Source organism: Hesperophylax consimilis, chromosome 22 (assembly GCF_061612785.1).
Source record: "Hesperophylax consimilis isolate HC1 chromosome 22, BYU_Hcon_1.0, whole genome shotgun sequence".
In the NCBI taxonomy this organism is placed as follows: Eukaryota; Metazoa; Arthropoda; class Insecta; order Trichoptera; family Limnephilidae; genus Hesperophylax; species Hesperophylax consimilis.
The window spans coordinates 5,835,835-5,853,500 of NC_142857.1; the positions used below are offsets into that span (position 1 = coordinate 5,835,835).

General features: G+C 38.5%; 1 protein-coding gene across 2 annotated transcripts in view; it reads right to left on the minus strand.

The window, feature by feature from the left end:
- LOC149412748 (cholesterol transporter ABCA5-like) overlaps positions 1-17,666 on the minus strand; it is a 175,568-nt gene that overhangs the window by 9,480 nt on the left and 148,422 nt on the right. Inside the window, exons 17-31 of one of the 2 annotated variants that reach the window (XM_089645563.1) lie at positions 17,173-17,359; positions 16,374-16,542; positions 15,219-15,384; positions 13,054-13,408; positions 11,541-11,727; positions 11,134-11,250; positions 8,545-8,764; positions 7,514-7,601; positions 6,695-6,887; positions 5,958-6,116; positions 4,620-4,913; positions 3,864-4,024; positions 2,292-2,499; positions 1,882-1,973; positions 383-751 (exon numbers count right to left, since the gene is read on the minus strand). In XM_089645563.1, the coding sequence (XP_089501689.1) occupies positions 383-751; positions 1,882-1,973; positions 2,292-2,499; positions 3,864-4,024; positions 4,620-4,913; positions 5,958-6,116; positions 6,695-6,887; positions 7,514-7,601; positions 8,545-8,764; positions 11,134-11,250; positions 11,541-11,727; positions 13,054-13,408; positions 15,219-15,384; positions 16,374-16,542; positions 17,173-17,359 (2,965 nt within the window). Of the gene's footprint in view, positions 1-382; positions 752-1,881; positions 1,974-2,291; positions 2,500-3,863; positions 4,025-4,619; positions 4,914-5,957; positions 6,117-6,694; positions 6,888-7,513; positions 7,602-8,544; positions 8,765-11,133; positions 11,251-11,540; positions 11,728-13,053; positions 13,409-15,218; positions 15,385-16,361; positions 16,543-17,172; positions 17,360-17,666 lie in introns of both variants that reach the window. The other variant, XM_089645562.1, reaches the window with a different exon arrangement.

Sequence of the window (17,666 nt, forward strand, 5' to 3'; positions counted from 1 at the left end):
TGGAATGTTTTTTAATGTTCTCTATTTTTGATTTAGAATGTTTTGAATGTTCTATGATTTTGATTTGGAATGTTTTCTAATTTTGATTTGGAATTTTTTAATATTCTTTGATTTAGAATATTGTGAATGTTTATTGATTTTGATTGGAATGTTTTGAATTTTCTTTGATTTTGATTTGATTTGGAATGTTTTAAATGTTCTTTGATTTAGTTTGGATTTGGAATGTTTTGAATGTTCTTTGGTTTTGATTTCTTTTGGAATGTTTTTCCAATCGAAATTTTTTTGGTAAAAGGAAAACGTTTGGTAAGAAACTTGTTATAAAAAATACTGTTGTTTGTAAAAAAATAATCTATAAAACTAAAGACACAGTAAAAAAGTTTACCCAGAATGTATTGAAACTGAATTTCCTCGTTCAATATCAACAAATTGCGTTTCATTCTCCGGCAAGCCCACCAGTGGGGTGTGAATATTGGCATCCACCGCGCACTCCAGCACCCCACCGCTCTGGTCCTCTTCCACCAGGGATCCCGCCATGGATTCATGCTCGTCGCGCTCCCCCAGAGACGGGCTGGCACTGCTCCTTCGAACCCCCGCAACCGTGATGACAGGGGTGGACTTGGGCGAGGTTACGCCGGTGCGGGTTGACGTCACGTCGGAGGACTGGCGCTGGCGGGAAGGTGCAGATAGCTTCATCTCGAGCGTGTAGCCGGCACCGTACAGGTTTTTGAGGTGTTGTGTAGAGCCTATACATCTATAATGTAGATGTAAAAAGATATTGTTAGCAATCATTCAGGTATTTATTGTACGACAGATAATTTTTTCCATTCGCAGTCCAAGATTTCTTATTTTTAATATTCTTAACATTTGGGAAGATACAAAACAGTTTTAAGGTTATTTAAAGAATAATTAAATATATCCACCATTTTAAAAATTTGATTTAATAGCACTATTCCTCTTGCCATGCTATGCTGTGCTAGAACATTTGCTATGCTATGTGGTATCTTGAACAAATTGTGGCAACATCCACAGCTGAAGTTTTTAAGGCACTTATACGCCATAAGAATAATTTAAGAAAAAAAGGGCTATCAATAATAATAATAACAACAAATTCCAAATTCCTGTAATATTGAAAAATCTGTTTCTGAAAAAATAAGAAAATACACAGACTTAGGGAATGAGATTAAAAGAATTTGGCATTCTCAGACTATAAAAATATTATCATTTGTTATTTCGGCTACTGGCATTATACCTAGATCTCTCATTCAAAATTTAGGCGTATTAGATCTGTCATAGAATTTATACATAAAAATGCAAAAGTCAGTCATTTTAAATACATGTAGGATAACGAAAGATCTTTTAAATATTTATATTGAGGGATCAGTAGGATTTGTAGGTCCAGTTAGGAGTTTTACCAAGCCGAACCCTCTGATATGAGAACATCTGGAGTCGGTGAATTATTTTCCCATTTGATCTCTGGTGAGTTGACGTGTTGTTCTTGTATTGTTTTGTATTTATTATGCTTATATAATGCACTTGCATAATGTGGATTGACTAGATGATAATTTGTGGAAAAATGTGTGGAAGGGTTTAGTTTTTCTTGTGGGGAAGATTTAATCCAGACAAAAAGTCGGAATTTAAAAAAATAAATTATTATTAATTAATTAATTATTAATTATTACTTTCCCAGAACTATAAAATTAACTTTGAAATTTGATGAGTTGTTCAAATTTTCTGAAACAACCCGTCCTTAGTATAATTTAAAACTAAATTTAAATTTCGGTGAAATGAAATACATATTCAATTATTTAGGTAAAAATGCCAGATTTGACAATAACCGTAGGGTTAATTTGTTGGAAACACAATCAATACTGATGGACTTACCTAAGTCCTCCTTTGACCATGATGCCCACTCTCGAGCACAAGGCGTCGGCTTCTTCCATGGAGTGTGTTGTAAGGATAGCCCCCTTCTTTCCCTGGGAAACAAAAATGTCAAATAGTTAATATTTTATACACATTTTATAAACGTCATAAATTATGCATCATCCATAATTATTAGGCGGCGTTAGGCAATGTGTGTGGGACAGTAAAGTCAGGTGTTTGACGCTTGGAGGAGCTTGCGCCTAGCTGTTCATGGAATCTAGAGTATTTTTCTCCAGCATCGCATTTCGAGGGCGGCTATCCTGTTTTGTATAAGTTTCCACTTCGCGTGAGACACAGTTGTATAGAAATATGAGGAAAATTCCCTCATGCGATGTACGCTGTGAAGATGTTGATCGTCAGCAGTTACATACTTGGAAGCTGGCCAGGATGGTGTCCCACAGGAATCGTTTGCTTCGGGGGTCCATTCCCGTGGAGGGCTCGTCCAGCAGCACAAGGCGCGGGGCCCCCACCATGGCCATGGCGAAGGACAGCTTGCGCCTAGTGCCCCCGGAGCACTCGTCCGCATGCTTGGAGGCATGCTCCGCTATCTGCAGTCCACCCAAGTACAAGTCCACCATTCTGCAAAGCAAACATCATCAGATTAGTTGGTTACTTTAGATATCTGAATATAGGATAAATAAAATAAAATGGTCAACATATTTATCACTTGTATTACAGTGGCTTGAGAGAAATTCTCCATATAAGTTGTAGGGACATACCCTGCCACTGGGCAACGGCCTGGACGAGAGTGTTTTCCGATTTCTGGTACCGCTGACTCGTCCCAACCACTCTGTGGCGCATCAAATCAGCGAACCCGTGCACCCTTTCCTATGTGAATATCTGCCCTGTACGTGTGGCTACTATATATTCGGAGTGTGTTCACGACGACTTGTGTGTGCCTTGTGCATAGTTCGAATAAAACACTTTCTTCTTAAGTCGGTTGACCAGTCAGTGACCCCCATTCGAATTTCCCTGATGGATAAGGCTCCTATATTCTTCGCGGTTTTGCGCCGCGTGAGAGCTGCGAACACTGACGTACCGGATGCCAGTAATACTTGGTCACTCGTAACTTTCCGCTGCTTCTACTGCCAAACACTTTGCCAGTGACTGAGATTCTCCAAGGTTGAGTCCTCAGTTTGGCGAGCAACATGTCCGAAGTATCTTAAAATAAGTTGTAGGCAGACAGTTGAACCTATTGTGGTTGCCTAGCTTTTCCAGAAAGGATACATTTTGCGCCTAGCTGTTCATGGAACCCAGAGAATTTTTCTCCAGCACCACATTTCGAGGGCATCCACTTTGTATAAGTTTCCATTTCGCATGAGACACAGTTGTATAGAAATATGAGGAAAATCAGTGACTAGAGGAGTCTCATCGTAGTGGTCGTCGTTATGTGTCACTGTGAAACATGCTCATAATACAAGAATAACCTTTGCTAACGATGGATTCGTTATCCCCAAATATCTAAATAAATACACAGGTCAATAAAAAAAGTTGTAAATTAATTTTCAGAAGAAATAAGTAAATAAGATTTTGATTTTTTTTTAACTTATCTTTTCTCTCTGTCTCTTTCTTTGATTTTCTATGAAATTTTTGGGTTTTTTTTTCTGATTCAACTTTTCTTGATGTTTTTATTTATTTTATTTACTTTAATATCTTCTTATGCCCATGATTTAAAATGATATTGTTATATAATATGCACAGATCCTAAATTTTAAAATGTAAGTAATGTGTAAATTTTAAAATGTAAGTAATGTGTAAATTTTAAAATCCAAGTAATGTGTAAACTTTAAAATGTAAGTATAATGTGTACATTTTAAAAAGTAAGTAATGTGCAAATTTTAAAATGTAAGAGTTTGAACCTGTTAACAAACTGCTATCTGACAGTTTAATAGGACTTAATATATATTTTTTAGAATGTATACAGTGAATGAATGAACACTTACGTAGGGATGTCTTGACTGGGCACGCCCCTGATGGCCGCATAGCACTCCAGGTGTTCCCTCACTGTGATGTTCTTCCAGAGTGCGTCGTGCTGCGGGCAGTAGCCCAGCATCTGAAAGGCGCCCTGGCTCTGTGCACTGACGTTATGGCCACCCAAAACAACCTGAAATTGGTATTTTGTATCAATTGTTTGGCGGGTGGGTCACTCTAGACGATGTTTCATTGAAGCCAGCCGAACCACTGTACTACAGACAGGGCCACTTATGGCTAAAACATCGATGTCTAGAAAAAACTCTCAGCCAATGACAGAGCAGCGCATTGAAACAATTGAAAAGATAAAATGCTTTCTTGTCACATATAGTGTTACTGGGCTTTCTTTCTCTGAATGATTTTTCAAAACCTTCTTATAAATAGTACTTCGTTGAACAGTAGACTTCGCATCCAAAAAAGAATGTTTGTCATTTTCTCTTATTTTAAATCACAATCGAAATTTCCTTTGAAATCATAAGATTTGTAAGTAGGTACTTAAATACCTACCTATGTAATTAAAAAACATATTTTAGGCAACATTTTTCTATTTCAAATCAGGAATTATACAATTTATCCAAAGAAAAAATTGATTATGACAATTCTTTTTTCAAACTTTTTTCAGGCCGGTACCCAAATCTGCCTCCCAACTTTGTTGTGTCAAACATAAATTTTTTGTGTATGGCATTGAATTAATTACCAAAAATGTGTAATATCTAAGTTGTACATACCGTGCCATTGGTGGGTGTTTCCTCCGCTGTAATAATCTTCATAGTGGTCGTTTTCCCTGCTCCGTTGTGTCCCAGCAGGCCAAAGACCTCCCCGGGCTCGATGGCCAGAGACAGCGATGCCACGGCTACCTGGCGGCTGCCCGGGCCCCCGGCCAGGCTGCTGGGCGTCGGGGCCGTCGGGGGCCCCCGCACCGAGTCCTCCGTCACTTCCTCGGACTTGACGCCGTAGCCCGTGCAGCTGGAGGTGAGTCGGCAGCAAGTGGAGAGGCTGCGTTTGTACTCTTTGCGCAAATTCTGGAAATAATCGAAATTTTGATTTATTTAATTATAGGTATACGCCAGGTATGGTCCCTGCACACATACTCTGCTCATTCTAGAGTCGTCTCTTCTAGAGTCAAAAGCTTTGGACTGATTTTTTCTAGCCGTAAACAGCAATACTGCAATTAAATTACACACACTATGGCGCAACGCATGGAGCGAGTAGAAATACATATTATACATTCTCAACGTTCAAAAATCTATGATTCACATAAACACAGATACCAGCAACAGCGTCCTCAGAGACTCGCTGCGCTTAAGGCCCCGTAGTAAGCGTTCAAAGATGGTTTGAAAGAGAGATATGTAAATACAAATGTTACAGGTAGCGTGCTAATATTAAAAAACGATAATAACTAAGCGAAAATGGTGAAAATAAAAATCTCTCGACAAATGCTTTAGTTGCATTTAAAGATAAAGTGTTTATTTTTTCATGCCTATAACATTAAATAACAGAACAAAACGTGTTTTAAATAATTTTCGGAACTTACTCTGCGATTTTTTTCTATCAAGGGAATTTCATAAAATTAATGTTTCTGCATAACAAATGTATAGATATTATCGTCAAAAATAACATATATTTTTTTTGGAACTTAAAAACTTAAAGAGTTAACGAGAAACTTATTATAAAACGGTAGGAATTGGGTATGCGGGGACTTAACACACACACAGGAGGCAAGAATGGGTACAACCACCCCGGGAATCATTCATTGCATAACCAGCATAGGTAGCCATAGGTCACCCCAAGTGGTTCGCTGCTTAAGGTGACTTAACAGGGAAATCTGGGTTCACAGAGTGAGGTTTGTCCAGTTCTTGGCAGCGGATGCATTTGCCCACCAACTGCTCATACCCTTTTCCTTCGTTTCCTTTAAAAGACCCTCCACACAGCGTCCCCAAAGATGACATAGGCCCTGAGTGATTTTTTTTTTCCACAGGGTCAGGATGCCTCACGCAGGAGCGTGGGGTTAGTGTTAAAAAAATAATAATAATGAAGTGTAAAGGATGGAAGGTGTCTCTACTTACATGAACCATGAGCACAGGTGGGCTGGGAGGGGGGCTCTTGAGTAGGCCGGCCACACGGTGACGCTCCCGCCTCACGTCTGCGTCCTCATGTTCGCCCGCCTCTCCGCTGCTGCCCAACTCTGAGTTCTCACTCTCGTCCTGCGTCAGCACGCTTACTTTCTGCAAATTACAATAATAAGAAACTAAAGGGTTAAGAACTTTTGGAGCAAGGTCTACGCTTCGACGCATTTTAAAAGAAATTAAGCAGCTGATATTAACCACAAATCAAAAAAACTTTCACTACAAAATTGACTCCAAATGTGATGTAGATTCACCAGTTTCCCGTTTATACTATGAGTTTCCAAACGCCGTGCATAAACTTTAAAAATGTACAAATTTTATTTTACCTTAAAAGCAAAACATTAAAATGCTGTCATAGTAATTTTAAATTAACTCAAAACTTTGCTTCACGTTGCTTGCAGTAAGAACTGGAACCTGGAATAGGTCATGACCTCTGAAAAGTGGAAGGCAGGAGAAGCAGAGAAAGATCACCTAAGGCGTCTGGAACCTCGGTGTCCATGGCTTTACATGCAGCACAGGACCTTCAAGGAGTGATGGAGCCTGGATCACCAGGGCAATAACTCAAAAAGAAGACACTCTTCAACCGCTGTGTTCCGTGGATTTAATTCCTCTAACTCTGGATTACATACTGTACATATGTATTTTGTAAATATATCGATATATTGAATGGATCATACCTTCTTCCTGCAAATGGTGAAGATATCGGAGAACTTGCTGCCGGACTTGAAGGCGTCGATCCACTTGAGGATGAGGCACCACACGGGAATGTGGAGGAGGGCTCCAGCCCCCAGCACCAGGATCTCCCTGGTGGCGTAGTCAGCCAGAGTCAGGCGGGAGCAGGCTGCACTCAGTCGGCACATGAGGTGGACTCTGAAAAAATTATTTAAATAACGATGTTTTTAATTTTTATAAGCTTGATTATTAGGTGACGGATAAATAATAGTCTTTAGAAGATTGACGACAGGCGGGATTACAATAGTTCATTGGTAAGAGTTGTTTAGTAAATTCTTATCTTCACTCGGTTAGCTGATGATCTCGGCGTTTACGTGCTTGACTCGTCAGATTGTACTTTCTGTGGTCTAGAAGTAGGAACCTTAGATCTAATATTTTTTAATTATTTTACAAGCAATAATTATTAGCCTGAAACACTCATCCAATATTAGTTATTAATTTTTTTTTTAATTTTTGTTGTTTGAATGAAGCCACTATTAAATGATTCTAAAAGCCCCCTGACTGTTATGTACCAGTACCCATTGTATCCGTTGAGCGCCGGCGTATCCACATGGTAATCTGACATTAGTACGTTGTTTGTGGGATTTTTACCCTCGGCACGCTACGGAGGTATTAGGTCGCAGGAGCTCGGCATTCCAAAGGTTAAGTCATGGCCATGTGCAGTAATTTTTTTTCGAATCTGTATGATTTGAGTAATTAATATTGTTTCAATCAATGTTCAACAGAAAAATTAGAGACTTAATAAAATGTTATTTAAACCTTACCTATCAACATAGTAAACTAGTGCGTATGGAATGTACATGGTGTTCACCAAGGAAAACAAACAATGCAATCCAAAGGACAAGCTTCCACCTAGAAATAAACAAACAGGTATATATTAACACATAAAATATTTATTTATATTATACGCCCATACGGGCTTTTACAAACATGGGATGTAAAAATCATTTAGCGGAACAGTAATCATTTGCTATTAAAATTATATAGAACCCATTCAGATGAATAGTATTAGTCCTTGGACAAATTGCGCTATATTATGCGCACATAAATTGGGCGTGGCATGTACGTATCATATGTTGGTCTGACACACTACGCTATAATATTCCTCAGGAGAGGGGGTCAGATCAATTGGGGGACTGCCGCGGAATATCATTTCTATGTATGGGATCTATCACTTTGACAGATGACAGCCGCGTAATTACGGCGCTCCGTAAATTCTTCTGACCCCTTCTCCTGCTGTAGGTACGAGAGGGGGCCGCATTTTTTTTCAAATATAGCCTGGCTAGCAGATCACAGCACATATTTTCGCTACGCCCACACTTATAACACATCATCTTTTTAGGTGTGACAGGTCTGTATGGGATTGTTTGGCGAGCAATATGGAGTTATATAAAATGGTTTGAACTTATAGCTTAATCTGTCGCCCCTTTTATGCTAACATTAATGATTATTGTTATTGAGGTATGTTATTATAGTATTCTTGTAACTATATTCCTTGCGGTTGAACATATCTACTATTTCTGCAAAAATATTGCCAACTACATTCAATCTAGATACAAGTGAGTATCTAAATTTGAACGGTCAGTAGCTGAGTTGACAAATGTGTTGGATTTTCAACCCAATCACGTTACAGTTGTGGGTTTAATCCACTTTTAGCTAAGTCCATCATGCAATATTTTCCACTTATAATCTTGGTACTTAGTAGGAGTTTTTCAAATGTTGTCAAGTTATTAATGTATCTTCAAATTAGCTTAATTCTGAACTGATGGACGAACATATAAATTATTTTTCTTACCCAATCTGAACATGTCCAGTGCAGCCACCAAAACGAAAGGTATCATTCCGACCCACGTGGCGATGTTTGGCAGAATACTCTGGGCCGAGTCCATGCGGTCGAATATGTAAGAGATGGTGGTTGAGAACAGAATGGAGGCCGGGCAGTACAGGATGAGTAAAGCGCTCAGGGTTATGAGAGCAGGGGGCTCGCGCATTGAAGGAATGTCATTCAGGATTATCTGCAAAACATTTTTAGGTTATGTTATTACTTATTATGTACCTATAAAAAGTCATTAACCCCTTTGCCTTCGGCCACATTTCAGCTTAACCCCTAGGAGCCAAACCCCTGCATTTGCAGTGTTGAAGAATCGCACGTAGCACTGCAATTGCAATGTCGACCTAATACATTTAATTTGGCTTCGGAAATTACCTCCACTGGGTTAGTTAAAAGACAAAAATAAAAATGTTACATAAATGTCACCTGTGACAGGTAAAAACATGCTTTTTAAAAAAAAACAGCACCATCTGTTGGACAAACATGTTTGTTTTGAAAAACGACGTAAAAGCAGCTCGCGCTATTGTTCCTCTATCTGCCCAGACAGAATGAGCCACTACAACGTGTGGAGGGGTCAGAGATGTTCAAAATGGGTACCCAAAACCATTTGAAATGCAAAATGGAAATGGGTCAAAACTTTTCCATTTGAAAATGCAAAATGGTTTTTAGAAAACCATTTCAAATGCAAAATGCAAAATACCTATTTTCAAAATGCATTGAAAATGCAAAATGGTTTGTCAGGTCAAACAATTAGAATAATTATAGAATTTTCAAACAATTTTGTCATTTAATAATGGACATCAATGTAGAACAAACATATTACATGATGGTAAATCCAAAAACACCATGACTACAGATTATGAAACCACAAAAAATTAGCGCGGGACTAATGTTGCCAACGTAAAAACATAGAAACTGCTATCTAACATTTAATATTACAGCGTCATGGCCCCATGTTCAGTATTTTTTGTAATGGTGTCACTCAATTGCCAGGGCTCCTACCAGGGAGCAACTTGACAAATATAAATTCTCTCTCATAGCGAGTTTGAGGAACGACTGATATTTGAGGCTTATGAAAAACAGATGAGTGGAGATAGTAGGAAGAATGTCGCAAAAAAGCATTTAAAATGGAAAATGCATTGAGAAAAGCATTTAAAATGCAAAATGGTTTTTAGAAAAGCATTTAAAATGCAAAATGGAAAATACCCATTTTGCATTTTGCATTTCCATTTGAAATGGATTTATTTGAAATAAAGCTCATCTTTGGGAGGGGTACAGCTAATAGGTATATAAAAACACATGTGTATTTGAATGCAAAGTTGTGTCAAAATTTCAAAGTAATCGATGAAGAACTTTCGGAGATTTAAGATTTTGAACAAACGAACATTAACATTTTTATTTATATAGATAGAAGTTAGATGAGCAGGTCAATAAACGAGTAACGGTGGACATGCACTATTACTACATTTACGAGGAGCTGTCCCGAATTTATCGAACTTGAGAAGCCAGTGTCCACAAACATGCTAGTTTATATAATTTACTGGGTGACGACCGGCGGTTGCTATGACAAATTGGTCGAGTTTAACAGAGGGCGATGTAGTTTGCACTAAATGCTATTACGCAATAGTGAGGTTCAACGGACGACAAATCTCATTACCGATAGTGGTGGGATGGGGGATTTTTACTATATAAGATATGCATTTATCACTGTATTTGAATGTACTACTGTTCGGTATTGTGAATTTCGTGTGTATTTTTGATGATTTGATGATTTGCTGATGGCAATGGCAAAGGCAAAAGACAAATGCTTTCATGTGATCTAAGGTTATGTTCAAGATGTCACCATTTTTGACGGTTTACTACTGTGCCAAAATACAGGGTTTTCCAATAAGAGGTGTTATTTTGATATTCAATCGTAAAAGATCAATGGTTTCGTTGCTTGTGTGGCACGTAGCGCCGTCTTGTTGAAAGTGAACGCTGTCTAGATCAATACCATCCAATTTCAGTCATAAAAAATCATTAATCATCTCTCGATAGCGCAATCCATTCACAGTAACTGTTGCTATAGCCTTATTTTCGAAAAAGTAAGATCCAATGACTTCGCCGGACCATAAACCGCACCAAACAGTCACACGTTGAGGATAGAGAGGCTTTTCAACAATAACTCTTGGGTTTTCCGAGCCCCAGATGCGACAATTTTGCTTGTTGACGAAGCCACCGAGGTGGAAATGGGCCTCATCACTCAAGATGATTTGCATTTGATTCACTCAAGTGAATTTTAATAATTTCAATGCGTTGTTGAAGCGTGTATCGTTCCATTTTTATTAATGACGAATGTTAAAAAATGACAGCTTCAAAAGTAACATCTACCGAAATAGCGGGCTATTCAAAATAACACCTCTTATTGGAAAACCCTGTAATATTTCTTTTCTTATGGCAAATATCTGTATGAAGTCGTTAGCATGGAAATAATCATTGTCTAAAGTGAAAATTTTCACATGGTTCTCGATTAGACTAGAATAGAAAGAATCTTTTTATTATTGAGATGCTTACCAGAATGATGAGAGCAATGGTGATGATTAGCATGACTACGGCTAACACTGCAAAGTAAGTGGCGAAGTACAAGCTCAGAGACAGACCATTCACTCGGAGCTGGTTCTTTGCTTTGATCTGGAAAAATAGATGGGAACAAGTCAGTTATGGTTTAATAATACATATGCAAAACCAAAGTACACAAGTAATGCTATTGTGATGTTTCAAAATGTCAACGATTGGTGTCCATTTTACGCGGGTTTAATTTACGAGTTGATTTTTCATAAAAATCCCCACATCAATCAGCATGGTGCTATATATGCGGTGATACAAATTGCGAATAGTATTTATTTTGCTGTATTCATGGACGAGTGTCATTGATGAAGCAGAATGATTGTTTCACGGTGCGATTGACAATCGTTCGTTACCTCTCTGTCGTACACCATATCCACGGCGAGACTGACGGGCACCAGCACGAAGATCATGCCCATGAAGAGGGCGCAGGAGATGATGCCCACGTCAAACTCCTCAGGCTGGGCCGTCTGCTGTAGCGGGTGTGATGACACCTCAATGGGATGGAACTTCTCCAGCAGTCCTGCATCTTGCATCGTCATCCTGGAATGGAAAAATTGGGTTTAGCCCCATCAACTTGTTGAAGATGACACTCTCATTATTGCCCCGGTGAGAGATTACCATTTAAAATTAAAAAGTTGCTTGAAATGGTTTTAGCCGTGTTTATTAACCAGATTTAGCCAGGAATGCATTTCCCAACTTTCATCTTCTCCTCGATCGGGGATGCTAAAGTCCCATTGGCGCTGGGCAGAAATCTTGTGTGCTAATTGTATAAAAATAAATTTTAAGACATTTCAAAGCGATTATACAGGCTGTTAAAGGACGTATTTGACTCAACCAGTGATTCCTGACATTATTCGGAGTAATAAATGTAAAAGAACATATTTATATATATATTTTTTTTCAACTTAAAATATTAAAAATCAGTTATCAGTTATGGTGGGTTACTCGAGTGAGGGACCAGTAATTTTTTTTTTTAAGTTTTCAGAAAGAGCAAGAGAGCAAAAAACAATACAAGAAATAATAGATATGAAATAGAAAAGAAGAAGAATATCTAAACTAACTAACCATCACGCCGTTTCCCGCAGGGGTAGGCAGAGAGGTAGGACCGCTAAATAACTCGGTCTTGGCACACACTCCTTGTCTCATTCACATACATCGTCTCATACATACTCTTCTATTATTCTGACTCTTGAGATGACCCGACTCAAGTATCTGATTCACTCGAGCGTGCCATGTCTTCCTCGGGCGTCCCCGACTTCTGCTGATATTTAATATATTATTATTGAGAAATACTATGTTAAATAGTACATATAATATATTGAGAAATACTATTGAAAGATTTTTTTTATTGAACTTAAGAATTTTGTATTGTTTCTAATCTTATATTAACGGGTAATTGGTTAAACCATTTAACTCCAATATATTTGTAAATATGTAGTTGGGCTCTGTTGATGTTATACAATGGATGGTTATAGAGCCAAGGAAAATTTCGGTCTATCGATGTTCAAAAAAAGTGTTAAGGAAACAATCTTTGTTAATTTGAAGGAAGGGACTTTAAATTCTTGAAATAATCTGATAGTGGTGTAATCATTTGGTTTATTTAAAATTATTTTTATTAATATTTTTTGATGATTTCTAATGGCAAGAGAGAAGTATTGAATGCGCCACCCCAGCCAACAAATCCTTGATCATTTGACATTGGTCATCTTCGGGGCGCATAAGGAACGTCATTTTGAAAAAAGGGAGTCGAAAGCTGGGTAGTAGCTACAACATAACCCAATTAGGGATGCCATAGTAGAACTGGCTCCAGACGATTAGGAGTAGTTGGTACTCTCGTACGGTAAAAAAATAAATAAAAATACTTACTTGAACAATGCATTAGTCAACAGATTAACGATGACTGGCAAACTATGCGTGAACGTATCATTGTACATAGCGACGACCATAAACTCCTCCGTCGTCAGCACGTTAATGTTAAATGCCGCCATGTGAGGGTACATCCCCAATAGTCCCGGGAAACTGCCGTTGTACTGGGTGTCTATGGGGCCAGCTCCCAACGAGGACAGGATGTTCACAAATGGAGACACGTCGAAGCTCTCCTCGGTCGTGTGGATGGCTATCGAAGTTTTGTTGGTATAGGTATTGCCGTCTAGGACTAGCGGATGCATCTTCATGAATGACACCTCGTGCGATTTGATATAGAGGCCTATCACAGCGAATACTGGAGGGAGAAATACAATATGATTAGTATGTGTGTATATGCAGTAAGTATGCTGAATTTTCAATTGAAGAGCTGGATGCAATAACAAATTAAATGTTCACAAGCTCTTTTTACCACCATCGCATTTTTCGTATTTCCAAACCCTTCATTATCAGCTGGGTAAATATTACTTCTGTAGGTTTTACAGACAAAGCTACAAACTAGTGTGAACACTAGTTTCAAGTTACAAGTGAATATTACGCATTTCAAAAAACTTTCATCAAAAGTTGTTATTGCATCTAGCTGCTCAATTTAAATAATACTACTGAATACATGTTTACATCTGTGGATTCGGTTTAAAATTTGATAATAAGAGAAGTTTGTTTTCTCTAACCTCACTTTTCCCTCTCATTTTTCCTACCCAAACTGCATCTCCCTACACATTTTTCACACAAGATATAATAGCACTTGTACGAGAGAGTACCCAAAAGAAACCGAACTGATGTTGCAGGGGGCGTGGTTTTTGTAGTACCAGGTTCTGCCGGTAGGACTGTGTACGTGAGTATAGCTACCTTTCCCCAGTCAGTAAGCTAAGTGCTGCGCACTGGAGAAGTTGTCCTTTCGGTTGGTGTGAATTTTTCAGTGACAGTTGTGTTGTGTGCTCGTAATTTTTGCCATGGCTGATTTTTGTGAACATCGGGCGGCCATGATATTTTGATTCCTGCTCGGGGAAAATTGGCACAGAAACTCTTGAAATGTTAAAATTGGCCTACCTATCTGACTATATGGGAAAAATTAAATGTTTTCCCATTTCAAAAGAGGGAAATTTCAATTGATGACTGTTGGGAAGTAAGAGCTTCACAGATGCACTTATAGAGGGCAGTGCGAAGAGCTTGCTTGAAAGTCTGCAAGATGGCAGCTAGATGCCAGTAGTCGCCAGGACCAGTTAGAATGCTCCCAGACAAACTTGGTGTTTTCAGATCTCATTTAGCCAGCTCCTAGTTAGGTCGACTATCGAGTCACCATTGTAATACACGAAGTATTAATAAATCCCTGATTTAACACAAAGAACCTATCATTTAAAATCTCCTTCGACGACGAGTCGGAGAACTGTTTGTGGGAACACAACAATGACCAACCTCATTCTGGTCATCGAGAAACTGACCAAAATGTCACAAAAATTTGCGAAATCATCCTGGAATGTTTCGTCGATGTTCCCTCATCGAAGAAGTTGTGAAGCTGTGTGGAGTGATTTGGCCAGTTAACCAGGCTTTCTACCTGGAAGTTTTGAAAAGATTGCGCAACAGTTTGCTACGGAAAAAGGCCTTTTTGGAAGTTTTAAGGCAGATTTGTGGCAGTTGGGCACACAGCGCTCTCTGTATGTCAATTTTTGACTAAAGATGGCATGACGGACAGGGGGGCTCTGTCAGGCATCACAGAAGACAAATATTAAAAATGTTTCCAACAACGGAATAAAAGATTGGATAAGAGTGTTACTTCCAATGGAGAGTACTTTGAAGGGGATTTGTTATTATTTTAAATATTCTCAATTGTTATTAGTTAGAGATCTATTATACAATTTTATGTACTTCCTCTTACGTTATTTTCTTTATAAGCTCGTCTTCCCATGGGTCGGTAAGGGTAAGGAATGGTAAGGAATTGACATAAGCCATAAGACCCTGCTCAGAAAAATCCCACAATGGCTGCACTGCAAACCGTAGTGATCTTTATTTCTCTGCCCAGGGTCTCTCAGCACTCGGTTTATGTCGATTCCTTACCAGATTGTGGAACAGTGGGCTCAATATATATACTTAATAAATCTATAACTCACCTATGGGTAGAACGATGAGCATGTACATTTTGTACGGATCTCGTATCATGCGCAGAGTCCTGAGCCAGATTAGAGCTCTGAGGATTTGACAGGTGTTTGGTCGGACCTTTACTCGGTCCAGGACTTGGCTGAGGTCTGGAGGAGGACTGGTGGTGTTGCCAGAAACCTGAAATATTGTTTAATGAAGTAAACATGTACTTAATATTGCTTTTTCCATTGGGATTACAGGTGGCAGAAGATAAAATTCAACAAGCGCACAAATTTACTTATATCGAAGGGTGATTGCAACAGGTAGATTTTGAAAATGGAGTTGAGAAAAGCCTATGATCTATTAACTATGATATCCAAAATACCCTTTCCAAACATATCAGATATGTTCACTGAAAGGGCAAACAATTTATTAAATCACTTTTTGCAAAAATCCTTTTATTGCTTTATCACATTATTTTCTGTTTAAAAAAAACACATTCTGGTAAAATGGAAACAAGTCTCAAATTCTATAAAGATGAGTTTTCATGAACCCCTCAGGCCTCTGGCATATTCTGTCAGAAATTGGGCGTATTTTCGCATTGCTATAATGAACTATTTCTGAAAGTATCCGAAAACTAAAACCTGTTTTTGAAAGGTGATGCTTTCAAATTTTATCATTAGAAAAAAACATAATTTTAAAAATATTATTTTTTTAATGCAAAGATAATAAATTATATTTCTCACACTATATGGTGTTTTTTTGCCTGAACACTGAACTAAAATCACCTCACTTTTTGTCATTTCATATTAAAATAGTTAATAAAAATTAGCAAAGTTTCATAAGTTTTTCTCAAATTGCGGTCGGAATGTTTGGTTTCATAGAGGTGAACATTTCAATTCTTCTGTGGTTAACTTCTAGAAATAAATATAAAGCGTGGTGTTTTCTCTTTCTAACACAATTCATATCATATTGCTTACCATGGCAGTAAGGGAGACAACGATTTCTACGAGACCATATGAGCAGTTCCCAATAGCGAACAAATTGACTCAACGGGTAATAGCTGTTTATTCTCAAAACTGAACAAATTAGCCTGACGGTAAAACTGTTGAAAGGAACATTGATCAAAAAAACAGTAGGAGCAAATAAAACTTAAATAAGAAATCTATAATTACGGTTCGTTTAACCTTGACGTGTTCGACTCCGTGCCCGGTGGTGTGCAGGGCCATGCCGGTGGTGAGTACTGCGGAGGGTGGGGGAGTCATGTTGGCCCCTGGGGAGGGTGAGTGGTTAAAATGCAGGTCGGGGGTTGGAGGAGCCACCCGGCTGGCTGCTGTCACGTTGTTCGCTAGGTCTCTGAAAACAGTAAGACGAATTGAGGCCTTATGTGTAAAAAAAGCACTATCGAAATAATGTCAAAAAATCCATCCAAATACACGCTGTATACTGCTATTCAGTACACCAGTCAAGTCAAGTCAATTTTAAACAGTCGGTTTATGCAGACTAGCCTTGGAATATTTGTCATTACATGTTTGAAATTTCGAATATTGTTAATTGGCTGAAAATTAACTATGGTATTGCAGTTTCGTCCAATTACTAATGAAAGTGATCCTGATAAACTTGGTGAAACTGACTCTGAATAAACCGATTTTATGGAAACACATCATTAAGAAATTGCAAGTTAATATTGATTTATGGAAAAATTATGTTATTTTTTATGTTTATTGTACTCAAAACTAATGAATAAATTTATTAAAATACCTAAAAAGCGTTGTCTATTCATTGAAATTTGACTTTCAATGTGTAAATGCTAACTAAAATCAAATGAAATGTACAGCCAATATCTCAAAATACATTTTTTCTCATAAAATTGTTTTTCCGCATAAAATTGTACAAAATGGAATAAATGACAGTCCGTCCATCGGTTCGCCTGTCTCCTCGCCTCTGTTACGTGTAACATACACACATATACACACTGTCACCCACCTGTTGTCGTGGAGTTCCTGGTAGCTGGGGCTCTTGCTCTGCAGCGACAGGGAGCGTGAGAGGGCGCGTGCTCGTACCAGTTTGCGTGACAGCCCGTCCACCGGCCCACCCGATTCTTCTCCCTCGCCTTCCAGGTGCAGAAACACCTCCTCTAGTGTGGTCATGGACACTCCATAGCTGCAGATACCTGGGCAAACACAAAAGATTTCATTACACCAGCAATATGCATCGCAACCCACATAATTTTAATTTTAACACATTCAATATGTAACGGGAATATGAATGGTAGAAGAAGCCTGAGGAAGAAATGGCATAATCCAGAGAACAGATACTTGAGTTGAAGAGTATGTATGAATGTGAATGAGATAAGCAGTGTGCGTCAAGACCAAGTAATTTGGCAATCCGTCCTATCTGCACAAGTGATGATTATTTAGTCAGTTACCGGAGAACAGAAGTTTGTGACACAACACGTGCTACCACAAGTCTTTCGTCAC